Below are 16,697 nucleotides of genomic sequence, written 5' to 3' on the forward strand. Positions count from 1 at the left end.
ATTAGCTGGTAGAGTGGTCTAAAGATGTAATGCATAACTCTAAGCACCACCTGTTCGGATGTAAGACGAATAAACGAATCACACTGATAGCGTCGTATTAAATATGTCATAAAAAAACGTTTGTTTCGGTCATTCTTACTTATTCTTACTCTACATGGTAGCTTTGAATAGATCATTGGGCGTTTTTTTCGAAACTTAACTTATGCGTTGACTAATTTGCGATTGACTAATCTGGGCTGCCTAGAGTATCTGAATCACATGGCTTCGTTCGAGGTTGTACAGCACGGTACCGACTACCCAGGCTAGCAGCAGTACGACTGCCAGATAGCGCAGGGATCGAAACATCACGACCGCTTTGGACGCCTCTGGCTCCACCTTGGGCCGATAGATGACGAACCCTATGAGGAGGCCACAAAGCGCCCCACTAATGTGAGCTGCCACACCGATGCGTGGCTGAAGGTTTCCTTTGGTAAGGCAGTGGCGTATCGAGTACAGCACGTCGCTAATGCACAGCATCAGCACGGCAATGAGCCGGTAGTAGCGGTAAGATAGCGTGCGGAAGTTCTACACGTAATTGATGTAGAAAAAGGATATTAGATGAAGGAAGAATGCGTTTTGGAATGAAGGAAAGACTTACCATCATGATATGTGGTATGTGGCTCATCAGTAAACAGTACACGCCCGCGGAAGCACCCACCATCAGCGACGGCTCGAACACGGAAGCACCCAAACCGCCGGCAACGATGCCAGCGAAGTAGACGAGCAGCACCTTACCGTGGCCCTGTTCCGTTTCCAGTGGAAATGCTACTAAAAGCTGTGGATAAAAAGGGAGAATATAATTTGGGGTAAGAAAGAAATTCGCCTGAAGGTATGCAATGTTAGCACTATTGCTTTAAAGCGTGCTCGTTTTTTTTGTATAAATGGACTGCATTTTCTAAGCTATATGTACTTTTGATCAAATAAGAGGCGAATGAGCTAGACCTCAAAGTCTCTATAAAAATAAGAAAAGGTAAAGTAAAGTTTGATCAAATGTGTACAATTTAATGCAGTGCAAAATATCAGAAGGAAGTTTTAGGAAATAAAACGCCTAAAGGTATGCAATTTCTGATACAAAATCACACTGTGACGTTTATTTACGCTACTGTTCAATTAAAACGACCTACATAACAGTTTTTAAACATGCTAAGCCAAGTACGCCTTGAGGTATGCAATATATAAGTAAAATTACGATACAAATAAGAAAAGAATCAATGTAATACTCGTTAACTGTTGAAATGGACTTATTCCCAATAAAGTTATAATACCATTTTCAAAGTTGACTAGTTTTGAGGTCTGAACGCCTGAAAGTATGCAATTACAGTAAAGATGATTATCTCTTCCTGTTTTTTTAAATCAAATCGTACTCTTTTACCAAAACTGGTAATATAATTCTGTTTTACTAACCTGTATGATGATGTTAAGCACCAGATGTACGCTGCCAGCATGTAGAAACGTATAAGTAATAAACCTCCAAACCTGTTCGGAGAGAGTTTTTGAATAATTGAACACACATAACGGCTAACGGTTGAAGGGATTTCAGCAAAAGGAACTGCACCTACCTCGTACTGTTTTACGGGTGAGAAGATGAGTTTCTGGTTAATGGCATCGTTACTGTACGTGAAAGCTGCTATCTGTAAAAAAACAAAGGAAAAGGAAAAAGTTTATTAATAATTGTTACGATGATTTTCAGCACCAAACGATGCATTCACTCCAAGCGAGGGTTTGCTAGCTATCAATGTTTAAGAATATTATGATTTTTAGTACGCGCCAGATTTAAATCCAGTCCCTATCCATATCGCAGCGCCTTACGAATGATTGCTATCTAAACAAACAAAAAATATCATAAAAAAGTGGACTCAATTCCTAGATCAAAAGCAAACGGCAGCCTGTTCGCAACACGGTACACACCAATCGGGGGGGGGGGGGGGGGGGGGGGGGGGGGGAGCCAAAAGCGTCGTTAATTTGTTCGACGTGCAGTGGAATAAAAATATGAGCGAAATGGTACAGAATCGAGGTGCCGTATGGTGTTGTGTGCTCGTAAATCTTGAAGATGTTCTAAAGGACCACGGCCACCGCTTTCCGCCGTTCTCGAGATCGTTCAAGTTGGCGTAGTTTGATTTACGTTTACGACCATCATCACCACCACCACCACCACCACCACCAACCAGTAGTGTGTAAAAGCACGTCATCGCGCCAAGGGGTGGAAAACGGGAACCCAGCGTGAAAAACCAAAACACCACCTACGGTATCGAATGTCTAACAAATAGTCAAATACGCACCATACGCACCATACCACCCTGTGACCTGTGGGGTTTGATTGGTGGGGGGAAAAAGCCAGAAGGGTCCCATTTGTTAGGATTGGTGTTTTTATGACCATTCGTTTCAGTTACCAGAGAGGCGTAAAACAGCTAAAGCAAAATGGGGATTCATGCTCAATGATTAGCCGTTACATTGCTTCGAAATTGAAAATACCTTACCGTCAGCCACGGTATTTGGAGCCAACGGGCATTTACGTTACGCTGTAAATTGAGACGTTTTTCGCGCATGGATTGCCCTGGATGTGGAACCGCTGGCAGTTACGCTAATTATGTCAAACCTTCCCACCAGCGCTTGACTTTGCAGCGACCGCCTTGATCGCGGTCATGCCGGCAGGCCGTGCGTGGCAAATCATTTTCCAAGCAGCAAACAAAGTACGTTAGCGGCGTCCAACACCTTGTTTGGTGCATCCGCCACGGCCAGGACAATGGTTGCATCGAACGGAACAGGGCAGAAAATCAGAGCAGCAAAGCACGCAATACGGGCTGCAGCAGTTGGGTGGCTTTCCTCGTTGTTTGGTGCGCGCTCTCGGAAGCCATACACAAGCCATCCCCTGCGGCTGGGGACGATCTAGTCAGGGTTACAGGCACAAAACATACAAAACATTGGTGACACACAAAGAGAGGCACATCACCACTGTTCTACTGACACAATGCGCGCCCGCTCGATTAGTCACAGCCCCCACACCCGACGTGTGGCGCAATGTTCCCGAATCACTCCCCGTCCTCATCGTGGCTTTTAATCTCAGCGCGATTTACACGCGATGGCGCGACACAGGTTGGGGTTTGGTGGCGATGCAGCAGCATAAAGGTGCACACCGATGTGCTGACAGATGTGGTGCATTGTCCCGCGGGGCAAGCGCGTGAAGTTGTCAACGGCGCGAACGAATCAATCGCTTGCATTAGCCCGGCAACGTGCAACGGCCACAATCGATAGAGTTGTTCCCAATTTACCCATGACCCATTGGCGAGGCAGTAGGGCAGTGTCGGCAAATATTGGATTTGGTTGCCGTTTTCGTTTGGCCGGCGTGTGTGCGCGACCGCGTGCACCCGCGCCTTTGTTTACATTCCGCTGCAGTTAGCCGTTGTTAGGAATTAGATGCGAAACGACCTAAGAGGAGATGGCAACTGCACTGTAAACTGCATTGCACGCTGCACAAAATGCGCTGGTCTTTCCACAGATGTTCATAGCTGCCAACGTTCGAACACCGGTGGAATGTGTGTTTAGCCACCAAAGCGTTCCCTCAATTGAACACATTGAACAATCTCGGAGGCTTTTTATTTCATCTCACGAGGAGGCCGTAAGGCCGTGAGGTAGCACACCCTTACAAGGATGCTGCTCGGTAGTTGCCTGGGCAAGGGAAACTGCATGCGGTCGCGAAACCTCAGTGCCATCAATCAAGCACTGGCACTGGCCGTTGCAACCCGCGAAGGGAGGGGAGTTTGTCATTCTTTAGCCAAAAACGGAACGGAACACCTGGGGCTGGGGAGGAGAAACTGGCCTACCTGAAGGGAATTGATTGGTCGATCGATAGTTCAATGGCGAAGATTATGCTGCAAATGGACCAGACCAGAGGGGGCCCACCGAATGCCGAAGGCCGGAGAAACCTTAAGCCTGCATTTTATTGCAATTTTATTCAATCATTGTCTTTCTTTCCAGTGACAACCATGCCATAATTACTTCTGAAAGCAAGGGGGACGATAGTGAAGTCCTCTCTTGGTCAGAGGTCGGCAAGTCAGCTTTGTTTGATAAAGATTTTGGAATATTTGGGAATAAATTTGAAATAAAAACTGGAAATTACACTTATGTAAAAAGACACAAATTTCAAATAAGCTGGAGCTAGAGTTGGATGACTTTATATTAGGATTATGCTAGTTTTACAGTCGTTGCTATCTAATTTTGGCTCTCATGCATCAATTTTTGACAGTGCGCATCAATTTTTAACTCAAAGGCATCAATTTTTGATTATTTTTGTCTGTAAGTTATCAATTTTTGACTTTTGTAGCAATCATAATAAATTTTACAAAGTATTTGAACAGATTTATGACAATTGTAATATTACATCACAAAAAATTACAAAAAGCGTGTAATTTATTTTTTTCTGAGACAAAATGATGAAATTTTAGAAAATTTCAAAGAGTTTTTTACATCTGAAAATATATGCTAACTTTTTTCACTTCATTAAAATTTCCAAAATTATTAAGCCTACCTTTTTGGACCGTTACTCCTGAATAATTAAAAAATCCAAAATTGGCATAACTATTGTTTTATTTTTAATTCTATCAATGGCATTATTCACTAATTAACTTAATTTCAATAATTTCGGAAAACACAGTTTTGTAAATTACTTAAAGTTTTGTAAATGAAGCGATGGACTCACATTCAAATATTGATACCTCAGAGACAAAAATTAACGTGAACTGTCAAAAATTGATGGCTTCGAGCCAAAAAATAGGTGAGTTAGAGTCAAAATGTAGCGGCAACTACGGTAACATCTCCAAAATGTTCATCACCAAGAGTTGCTTTTAATCCAGCTAGAATATTTCGATAAAATCCCAAAGTTTCTTACCAAAAATCGAACACCAAACATTGAAGTTTGCCAATCCCTGGCTTCAATGATAAGAGCACGGTAGAAGGAAATCCACAACGATGAGGTTAGGGTAGCGTGCCAAGACGTGAAGGACACGTGCCAGGGGATGTATCTACACGCTAGTCTAAAGATGCAGGGCAGAATTAGATCTCTGAAGGGGACATTAAATAGCTCTGCAGACTGCAGTTGACAGTGAGAGGGGACACGAAACGAAGAATTGATTGAAGGAAGCAAAAAGAAACATTAAGAAAAGATGTTATCAGCAGGAATGATGCCTAAGGGTGGACAGTTTTGTTTGTTTGGTTGAGGCCTCTTTAAGATGTGATTCTGAGCCGTCTCGGTAGCATATAGCAAAATATTTGCTTTGCTCATGCTTTGCAAATAGCTGACTTTAAAGCAATATTTACTAAAGCATCAGATGTTGCAACATGGCAACTATTTGAGAACAAACACCGCTTGTTCGTCATGGAAACTGCTCCATGACGATACAGAATTTTCCAAATGAGCAACAAAGAGATCTCTTTTATAAAAAAGTAAAAAATCACTCATCCACCTCCCCTCAAAACAAAGGTGATTGTTCCGTTGGTATCTCCCAACTACGTTGGACGCAGTCTTCGTCGATACGTAGCGACCATCTTCGCTTGACTAAACACAATGCAACGCCGCCAGCAACTCGGTACGAATCATCCGGCGTGCAATGCGTAACATAGATTAAATAAATTAATAGACTCGGAACAGTCCGTCCCGTTTCCGTAGGGACGTAAATCTCGGCGCAAATGACGCAAAGGAGGCTGACCTCCACAGAACAAGACTCCCCGTGCGAAGGGCAAGGTCTAATGCTCTGGTGTTCGATAGTGCCGTTGGTATCGGGGGGTTATTATGTCACACAATCTGTTTCTGAAAATGGCTTGAAAATAGCTTCTAATTGAGGGCTTAGTGTCGCTTTGTTTTGGTGCCGTCAATATTGCGCTACAATGGCGAATCGATGCGCCAAAGAACAGCAAGCCAACGCGACGTAATCAGGTTTCCCCCCCCCCCCCCTTAACGCTCTAATGACTCATTTATCTTGGCTTGTTAGCGCATCAAGCTGCAACAATTTATCAGTCCCCCCAACGGTGCCAGTGTGTCTCGGATAGGGGAATGAGTGGCTCCCAAATAGAAAAAAACAGCATCCCTGAACATCCAAGCGTAAACTGCCACACCCTTCTAGCCTGGCGCTCACGTACTACCTCGGACTTGCCAATCGATTTTTTCGCCATCCGAATCTTCCCTTTCGTTCCGTGCCAAAACCAAAACCAAACCAAGCGTGAGCGTTGTGTCCTTTTCACTTCCCTGGAACGCTTTTCTAGGTTAATGTTCTTTTCACTTCGTACACACGTGAGCGTAACAAGAGCCCACCCAAGCCGGGTGAAAGTGAAACCATTTGACCGGGAACAGCTGAAGACAAGTGGCGCTGCGGTACATGTGGTACAGGGAGATTCAGGGATACGAGGGAAAAATCAGCGCCAAGGGAAAAATCGATATGCAGCGTCTTGTACATATGTGCGAAATATGTGCTAAGAATGGACTGAATTGGGCTGGTTGATTGATCTGGGCATTAGTATAGGGAAGTTTGACCGGAAGAAGCGAACGTTAGCAAAGAAAAGGGTTGGACTGATGGTGTTTATCATTCGCGAAAAAAGGGGCTTTGTAAGGTAGATAGAAGAAGAGGACGATAATACAGTAGCTTTGCAAGATTGTCTGCAAATCGTAAACATAGCTATCAAGAAATTCCGTTGGGTCGTTAAACCAAAAGTGAACGGAGGCTTATCAAAATGTTAGCTTATCAAGCTAGACTGAGCATTTCTGATTGGCATCTGGGTCAAACCGCCACACACAAAAAAAGCCGATGATTCATAAACCGTCACCTCTAACCCGAAGTGTTTAATAAACCAATTTACGCGTTCAAGGCAGCACCTCCAAAACCACAAAAAAAAACCAACGAGGCCACGCGACCCGTGCCTTAGGCGGTACCGAATCACACCACAATCAAAAAATCAAAACTTACCTGCAGGGCACTGACAATCAGCAGACTCCATGGCACGGTCCAAGGACAGCACTGACACAACTGGAGCAGCCGACTCGCCGGCCGTTTCCGCTTCCGCCGGTTCGCCTTTCGGTTCGCCGGCCCACCGGCCCACAGTTTGGCATCGCTGTGAGAATCATCGTTACTGGTACAGTCGCCGCTCCCGTCCGACCCGGACGGCGTTACCTGTCCGCTTGTCTTGCCGTGACCGCCACCACCACGCTCGAGATCGATGGAGAAAATGCGCGCCTTCTTCGGGAACACCTGCACCGTGCAGAGCCGTTCACACTCCAGGCTGGAAGTTTCGCTACCGTCCGAACCGCCCGCGGCGCCAAGGAACGGTTCCCGTTCCGATTCTGGCGGGACCCGGTCGGGTCTATCACTTTCCATCCAGGCTCGCTGACAGGTGTCGGGTTCGGTGGTGGTTGTGGCTTTCCCCCGATGAACGGGCACTATCCTGGCCGGTGGCATCGGTTTGCGCGAATCGGTCATTGTTTTAGGGAGCACCGGGAGCACCGGGGGGTTGTGAGAGGAGTTGTTTTTGGAGGTTTCTTTGGATACGATACGGTGTACGGTCGATGGCTACTGTGCTTCGTCACATTGGCACGTTTGGTTTTATTTGCAGTTGACGGCGTTATGGCATCGTAGTTGTCTGGGCAGGTGAAATCGCCTACTTTGTTGAGGTGTTCATTATCTCCGATCCGATAAGGCGGTTGCGGTGCGATAGGGCGGTATATATTAATTGCAACCAAATGCACTGTTTTAGCTGATAAGAGTGCGCCTGACTGGCGCGAAGGAGTCTATTCGTTGGGGTGCATACACAACCCTGTATCTTAATCCCGCGTCGCTATTGCCTTCGAAATACAAATCCAATTCTTTGTATGTTTGAGATGATTCAGCATCATCTGAACGCTTGCTTGACAAAACCGCACACACTTCCTTGACTATCTAACAAGGAACTGGTCTCCGTCATTTCCCTCTATGACGAAGACTTTCTTGTTTACATTTCCTTGCTCTCCAGCCGTCCATTAAACTCGCCCGCGTGACATCTTCAATCCTGCGTCAAAGTCAAAGGCACCAGATCACTCATCCACAGTACCCCCGCGGGTGGTCAGAACAGATGCGTCCCCGTTTGACGGCGACAAATCGTATGCCTCACTGGCGTATGCCAGCTTCGTTCGGCCGGAGAGTGATAACCTCAGCGAAGAGGCGCTTTGGCATGGTTGTCGTGCCGCCAGTAGGCCCAGCACCAGGGTTGTACGACATTGGCGGCACACGTTTGTTCTCCGGGTTTGTTGTTTGTTTCTGTGTGTGTGTGCGTTTTTTGCGACTTTGACGTTGTCAATTCTGAAAAAATTGATAAGAAAGGGAAAAGAATGCAGAGGATTAATGAATGCTGGTTGCTGGTGTGCAGGCACCATGCCCAATGTCGATCAGCTGGTGTGCATCATTAATGCCGTGAACTTGACAAGAATGTGATGCTTTTTATGTCTGTTCTGGAAGTTCCTATGCCCGTGGAGGACATACAAAAACAACACACACACAAATTCTGAAAATAATCTCTTTTCACAGTTTCACTGGTGGACCCAATTTGTCGGGCGTAAAATAATTAATTAGTACCTCCAAAAACCATTCCCTTGTGGGTGGTTATACTGAAAACATACATCAGCGTACGCGTACTTTGTTTACACAAGCTGCACTAATGACACAAACCAGCGCATCTTCCGAACCTTTAGTTTTGCCTTCTTTCCACCGTTTGGAAGAGGAGTGGCTTGCCTTTCAATTAGAATAACATTCTCACCGTACGCACGCACGCACGCACGGATCGGAATATCTGGATGGCACGGCTGAGAATATAATCAATTACGGTCAACTGCATCAACTGCGCCGATGGAGTCGAAACAGATGTGTCAGACCCTGTAAGGTCGGCCAGCGAGCGAGGGTGACTTAATTGAACAGCTTAGCCGACACCTTCGCGTGATACGTCCTGCTATGGGAATGCTATCAACTTCTTACTTTGACTTTCTCCAAAAGTAAATATGGAAGAAGAAAATAACAAATCTATCCAAATAGCCTCTTCGACATCTGATCGTTCACCCTGGAATGGAATGGATCGGGAATACCCTGAGCGCGCGGTCCCATATCGTCCATCACTCTGCTGCTAGTTGAAGTTGGCATTCTAGCTCCACTATCGAGCGGGAAAAGTGGGATTATTTATAGAACTACTATTGCGCTAGTGCTCTCAGCCAAACGTGACAGCCAACCCGGGCGAGGGAAGCTGTTGGAACCATAAAAAGTGGGTAGCTGGCTCCAAGAAAGCGACGCAGTCGTGTGACGTTTTCGACCGATCGTCATCATTCGGAGTCGCTCCGAGTCGTTAAGTCGATTGACAGATGATCTACATTTCTGTGGTTACGCTGTGGCAGAGAGTCCGCGGAGATATTTCATAATAAGCGCTAGATGGTTGCGGTTTTTTCGGGAGCCTACCCCCGCGAGGGATCTAAATGGAGGCCAACGACGGTGCACCTGTCTTGCGATCATTGGAGAACTTATGAACTTATTTCCAATCTTGCGTGCGATCTTTCTGTGTTTTGTGGACAAGATCTCAATGACGTGCAAGGAAACCTTACGCAGCCAGCCTCTCGCTTCGCTATGGCGTGTCACTAAATCATCGTGATGAGTTTTTTTTTCTACTGGCACAACTTGTTGTTCAATCGCGTGTTTGTGGTTTTTTTCTCCGTTCTTTTTAAATGACATTGCGCGGCGCTAATATTTCGTCAATCAAAACCACAAGTGAAAACCAATTTGCTGGGTTGTACAGCCACTGCACGCGCTTGTAAGGGTATTGGTTCTTTTTTTTATTCTGCAAACTGCAAGGAAGGGTGATCATTAGGCCGAAACTTTGTTGCCAGTTACAGAGTGCTGACTTTGGGTCTCCTGTTTTGCCACCGTCGGCTGGCAAATAATTGTTCCGCGCCAGGGGTGTTATTTCCAAAACGGTCGGCGGTTGCACGCTTTTTAAACGGTTCCGACCAGTTGCATGACGAATGGTGGTAATGGTTGACATTTTACCATTTGGTCATTGAGAACAATTCCATTGAGTCATTGGCGAAGATGCGGATATTTGTGCAAGATTGTAGAAGCAGTGTGTGTGTGGCAATTGATTAGTTTTAAATTGGTATCGATTGAACATGCATATAAAAAAACCCCAACTATTTAATCAAATTGAGGACATTGGGTTGGAAATCCCAGGAAACATTAAGCAGCAGCATCCTGTCACGATGGAATCATCGATGGAGAGAGAGAGTGTGTTTATTGGTTGATTATCTCATACACAGCCTTTGGTGTTCACCGTCACAGTCGATATCAGATACACGGTGGCGGTGCAAATCGAACCACAAACCATGGTGGATTGAAACTTGTAGAGTTTAATTCAAACCAGCTCCGACAAGTCACAAAGCACAAGCGAAAAACTGCACTTTAAAGTCCTTTAAGAAAAAAGCGAAACAAAAAGTCACGTTTTAAAGTACTTTTCACCTGGTACACATACACACACAAACCAAGCTATTTCATTCCAATCAAATGGCTTTGCAAAGAAGCCGAAAAAATGGCTACAAAATCACAAACACGCGCGCACTACCTTTTTCTGTTTACAAATAGCGTAATCCAATAAAACACCGCGAAACGACGGCTTGCAAGGCAGCGATCTAAACAATTGGCGATAATGATCGATAGAAGATCGATGGAGCCAAGGGGGGGTGCTGATCTATTTTAAACCCCATTTCTTCTCGCTGCTGGAAGTGTGCGGCTTTGTAAATGTTTCACAGCACAAATGTTGTGAGTTTGATTTCATTCATGTTTTGTGGCATTTTCAAACAACTCTATGACACGTTTTGATAAGCGAACTGTTTTTGCGAACACTACGAGAACTGCATTATGTTGTGTTGTGTTTATAATACAATTTTGGTGAGGACAAGATTTGCTGCCTTCCACACGTTGTTTCCCTTCTTCTCACCTCAACGATCAGTGCAGCAGTTTGTAAAACGCTCCAACCGTTGCTGGAACACTTTATCTCGATCTCGGTGTATCAATTTTTCTCCTCTACACAAACGCCACACACGCAACGGGTTTTTAAAGAAAAACAAACAAACAGTAAAACCAAAAAAAAAAATCACTGCCACTTGAAATCACCTATTTTGTGTGTAAATTTTTTCGCGGCTTTTTCCCGGCCCACTGCCACTTTCGCACACGCCACACTGACTGCTGCTAGCAGCACACCAGACACACGCAGTTCGACACCGAGGACTGCAAGCCGGCCCCGAGAGCAACACGCAGCATTTTCCACGGCACGCAGTTGCTGCTGGTCTTTAAAAATGCTTCCACTACTACTACTGCTAGCACTGATTACCACTGCCGTCCATGCTAGAACAGCGACCGGAATAGACTGACTGCTGCTCTGCACCGCGAACAACGTCGCGTCGACCGCGTGTAGTGTGCGCGGCTGGGGGCTGGGGCAATGCGATGTCAAGACTAGGGAGCAGCGCTCGTAATGCGGCCCGGCCCCTGTTGTCCTTTCCATACCGCGCGTTCTGTCTGCCGTTCGGGTGACTGTTTCGCGGCGCTTCCGGTAAATCGCTGCTCGATCGTATTGATCAAATGGCAGGGGTTTTCTGGATTGAGAGGCTTTTTCGAATGTGTTTAGTAACAACGAAAGTGAAGATATGGTTTTCAATTCTTCTTGAAAATACATATTAGTAATTGCTTTTATGTGTCTAATTTGCACCATTTCAATCATGTATATCAGGAGCATTATTTACCAAATAAAATGCCATAACGACTTTGTTTAGATGTTCAATTAGCATAACATTTCGCCTATCTAATTTAAAATATAGTTAAAGTATGCAAAAATTAAACAAATATATGCAAAAGGTTGTAAATTCCATAATTATTTAAATTTAGTTTAGAAATTACAGTGTAAATTATCATTTTTCATTTTTTTTTGTGTAATCATCATTTTTATCTTGAGTACAGTCTTTCCCCAAGTTACACGAATAATGCGTTCCGAAGACATTCATGTAACTCGGATATTCGCGTAAGTCTACAATCGTGTTTTACAGTCAAAATATACTTGATTAATGATGATTTTTGATTGAATTTAGTTCATTTATGTAATTTATTACTTATGTGACGAATTGTTTGAAAATTTGATTATTTCTGTCATTTTAGTGATTTACAACTTTTGGAAAAAAGAAAACTATTTTTCATTTAACAATTCACGGAGAAATTTGTACTGATTTGACATCTGAACTGTCAAAAATCAAAATTCAAAAATCAAACTTATTTAATATTCTATAACTTGAGCTACTAATTGACTCCATAGTTACATGTTTTCGTACTTGTAAATTTTATAAAATCTACAATTCACAGAGTATATAAACGTTTCGTGGAAAATATAAATTCACAAGAGCTCTTTTAAAAAACGAAACAATTTAATTTGGAATAGTTTTGATTCTAGTAATTTAAATTTGAAGCGTTGAGCCTGCCGTTAGCAGCCCTGCCGCTTCTTTTTCAACTGTATAACTGAGCTGTATAACTGTATTGAGCTTGAAATGAATGTATTAATGTGCAATCATTTGTTAACCTCGCCGTTTGAGTTTCAGTCAACTAAAATTTAAGTAAATTGTTAATTGTAAATTGTTTGAGTAAATTATAAACTTTCATTTGTTATTGATCTAGTTAGTTCTTATTTTGGTAATATCCAACGAGTATGAAAAAAGTTGTAAAATACACTACAGCTATTGAATTTATAGGTATTAGATTGAAACTTTTAAAAAATATGGATGCTTATTATACATCTCAATCACCATTTTCCCCAGAAGCGTTTATGTTCTAAACGATAACATGTTTTAAACATAAAAATACAAAATCACAAAAATAATTACCACAGCATATGATGGGCAGAAAACCCCTGCATACTTAAATGCATGTCGCGTGCGACTTTTTTACGACTTCTAGCATTAGTCGTGTGACAAAGTTTAAAAAAAGAAACTCCTTACCTTTAATCGATGGGTTTGATTGATATCAAAGGCTTATCCTAAATTAACATTCAACCGTACCTCACACACAATGTGTCAATGTAATCTTATCAAGACGTTGTCCCCTCGCTAAAGTAAGCTGCCATTGCAATCTGTAGCAAATGATTAAACAGAATAGCTTCAAGAAAGCGTTTTACCAGCTGTGTTGCTGGTGCTGCCCCGAACATTCGTCACACCAGACGGCACCACAAATAAGGCAATGCCGTTTGGTGGGTCCGCGGTGCACTCCGAAGCCGGTTTTCCCACGAGCGGCCGTTCGTGTGGTGCGTTTCCGCGTACGCAGCGAAACACACACCGCGGAGAGGAGATGCATTTTTAGAAGAAGTCTTTTAGCTCGTTGTCACGCGTGGTGATGCATTTTCAGTGCCCAGTTGCCAACCCCTCCCCCCCCCCCCCCCCCCCCCCCCTTGCCAGACCCAGAACGGGCCTAGAGAGAACGGATTCTTTTTGGTTCTTTGGGTTAAAAATATACATTTGAATGCTTCGAGCACACGGTGTGGAGTGCAATTAGTGCGACGAAAAACTCCTTGGTGGGTTGCCTGCCTGCATGCCAACGCCCTCGCTGTGGGGCATGCCAAGAAGCCGAACTTGGCGTGTGCTTGTGTGTTTGGCGTACTCCATCGGGGAATCCACTTCCCGTACCACTTTGGTGACACTTGTTCTTGGGCCTCGTTCCAGCCCGATGCCGGAAATGTGACGTGGGCGATCTTCGTGGGAGATTACGAGCGTTTTGTTTGGTTAGGTTTAACGGCAGTTTTTGCTAGAATCGTTAAGGGAATAGTGTTTTGCATTCCCCATCACCATTGGGAAAGTGTTGAAAGAGGCGACAGTGTATGCAAAGTGCAGCTGTCCCGCTTCGTACGTTTGTCCACTAAGCTAGGCTATTAAGAACGTTTTTGGTGGAAACGTATTGTACAAGCTGGAGAAACTAAAATGGGAACTCAGAACTATTACGGTGTCAGCTGATGAGTGAGATATGCTTCAGCAGAATGATGACTAATATACATTTAATTACCAATTCTGATTCACCCCCCATGCACGTGCATCCAACGACAGATGCAATAGAATGCAAACGCATCAGCTCTGCACGGGATAAAATTCCAAACAACTTCCTTCGCGTCCAATAAATCTCTCGCACGATCAATGTCAACGACAGCGGTTGGATTAGGCAAATCTCCTTCGCTGTAATGCTGAACGAGCTGCCACTGATTTATCGCTGCCTGTTTCCGATCGTACCTAGCTAGCGCACGCGAGATTCCCTTCCAATTTCAAACGACGTCCACCGAAGACCCTTTTTTGGAGAGGCACGATAGGCACGGTTTCAATGTTTATATTTGGCAGTGTTTTTTTCGGCAATTAATAGCACCACCACTACCACCAGTTTTGGTAGACTGAGCGCACTGTGAGGGAAGCGCCAATAAACACACACACGGATACTCAGCTGGTGATGACATATGCCCGTTCCCTCCATATCGCCATGCTGCTTAGTAGTCACGGCGTATAACACTTTGACAACCGATTAAGTATTCCATACCGAAGCACAAGCTCTGGTACGTCTGGTGCGTCTGGCAGCGGGTGCAGGTGATCGCAATGTTCTCTCCCCAAAGATGGCATTCGATTATGTACTGCAGGGTGTGTTTGTTGGTGTGCTAAGAAACAGATTTAGGCGCCGCAAACTACACGCAAGCGTTAGTAGTTGTTGTTTTCGAAACGGATATATCCCGCCTGTGCCGCCAGGAACGGAAGTGTTTTCATTGGATTTATTGGCGTTATCGTTGTCGCCATTGTTATGAGCAGAGTGTCGATTGCTGGAATCGATCGCACCCGATCGAACGCTCACTGGATGGGGATGACAGAGAGAAGACGTAATTAACGATTCGTGACACGATTCTCCCAGTGCGCGCAGGAATCAAAGGGGTGTCGTTTGATCACGCCACAATACATACCGATGCGTCATCTGCGTGATCTGCGTGAGCTTGGGAGAACCTATTAATAGGAGAATGGGATGCATTGTTCGGAGTACCAGACAGTTTGTTTGTTGCGAGTTTTTATGAATCGCTTCCCGGTTGGATTGTGTCCCTAGGGATCATTTAGAAGTTATTGTTTTGAATGTGGCGAACGAAGTGGTTAGAAGCAGAAGTGAAACCAAAACACCACGCCACTAAATCAATAAAATATTATGATCTCTTCATTCGGATTTGGGGGGGCTCGTATTCGTACCTTCTACCAATCCCTTAATTTCAGTTTCTTCCTTCCGAATGTCAGAATGCAACGAAAGGGAAGACCGGGAGACAACCCCTCTGGATGAGAAAGTGGGACAAAACTAATGGCATTTCTGTTTCATAAATCTTAGCACCAACTCGTGCACGTGACTCCCCGGGAACAGGGTCGTATGCGCTTAGAAGAGGGAAAGGAAACGGTGCTGATGCTTTATGATCAGTTTGTGGCTACCGTTTATTACGAGGAGAGTCTTTCTTTGCCGTATTCTTCCCAGGATTTGGGATTAAGATTGTTGTTTCGTGTCCCGTTCACCCCGGCAATCGGTGTGTGGCACGTGCCGCGACAATATGACGACACTGCGGTCGGAACTCGTACGGTGGCGACTCGAGGTCTCGCACTGTGCATTTCCTGTGCGTTCCTCGATAGGAATGAAAGTGAAAATATGTTTCTGGTGCTAATGTATGTTCAACATTTTTTCTTATCCTACTTCTTGAGAAAAGATTTCTAACGAGTTTAGTGTCTGCTACTGATTGATTGATTGCGTAGCAGGCGATAAGTTAACGCCACCGTTTTGACTTTTGACAATCAATCACGTGGACGTGCTTTGATGGTTCAGAATGACCATTTAAATGAGGATTTTTTTTATTCCAACACATCTCACGAATGGCAGAAACATTGTTCACCATTAAGATGTTGCCAAGAAACACACAAACAACATTAAAACGTGTCATGTTTGGTGGACTTTTATAATGTCTTACTTTCATGGGAACAGATATTCCTAATGAACTAAAGCATTTCAGTGAGAAAACATGTGTGTACAGCGTAGGAGTGCAAAACACAAACAAACATGCTTTGAAAACTTCCTCAGACAAGAAGCAAGCACTCTCGATCAAACACGTTCCTGGAATGAACCTCTCAGAGGAAGCGAAAAGAATAAAAAAAAAGAGAGAGAGAGAGACCTATCATAACAAGCACACCGGGACGGTGTGGATTTAAATTTAGAACACTTGTTTGCCCATTAAGAAAAACTTCCCAGCCTGCCTGGCCTCCCTGCACGGTGGCCATGTCAATGTGTGGGCAGAAACGGAACTCAACATACATGTTCCGCATTCTTTCGTGATGATTCCCGATGAAAGTGATGAGTATTTGTTTACGGATTCGTTACTTACCGGGTAATGGTGTTCTGTCTGCACGAGTGTTACATTCACCTGTTACGAAACACAACCTTCTTTATCACACTTTCAGCATGATCCGGCTTGCTGTCCCTTACTCTGCAGCGCCAATCACCAACAATCTGCACAAATCCATCGCTGATACAGCGCACTGATAACGACACACACGCACACGAGGACGGGTGAACCGAAACTGACGG

The 16,697-nt window shown here is 44.4% G+C and overlaps 1 protein-coding gene across 3 annotated transcripts; it reads right to left on the reverse strand.

Annotated features, from left to right (window-relative positions):
- Positions 1-92: 92 nt before the first annotated feature.
- On the reverse strand, positions 93-16,681 carry LOC120957429 (rhomboid-related protein 2). 3 transcript variants are annotated; one of them, XM_049610535.1, is made up of 6 exons: positions 16,495-16,681; positions 6,993-8,357; positions 1,599-1,670; positions 1,444-1,515; positions 638-814; positions 93-564 (listed from the first exon to the last, which is right to left on the reverse strand). In XM_049610535.1, exons 2-6 carry the CDS (start codon positions 7,500-7,502, stop codon positions 241-243), a joined length of 1,155 nt encoding a protein of 384 aa, XP_049466492.1. In that variant the 5' UTR covers positions 7,503-8,357; positions 16,495-16,681; the 3' UTR covers positions 93-240. The 3 variants fall into 3 exon arrangements, with proteins under 3 accessions (XP_049466492.1, XP_049466491.1, XP_040235567.2); XM_049610534.1 differs by lacking the exon at positions 16,495-16,681 and adding an exon at positions 11,026-11,569 and having other exon boundaries at positions 1,599-1,666; positions 6,989-8,357; XM_040379633.2 differs by lacking the exon at positions 16,495-16,681 and adding an exon at positions 11,026-11,568.
- Between the last annotated feature and the right edge of the window lie 16 nt (positions 16,682-16,697).

This window comes from Anopheles coluzzii, chromosome 3, assembly GCF_943734685.1.
Source record: "Anopheles coluzzii chromosome 3, AcolN3, whole genome shotgun sequence".
In the NCBI taxonomy this organism is placed as follows: Eukaryota; Metazoa; Arthropoda; class Insecta; order Diptera; family Culicidae; genus Anopheles; species Anopheles coluzzii.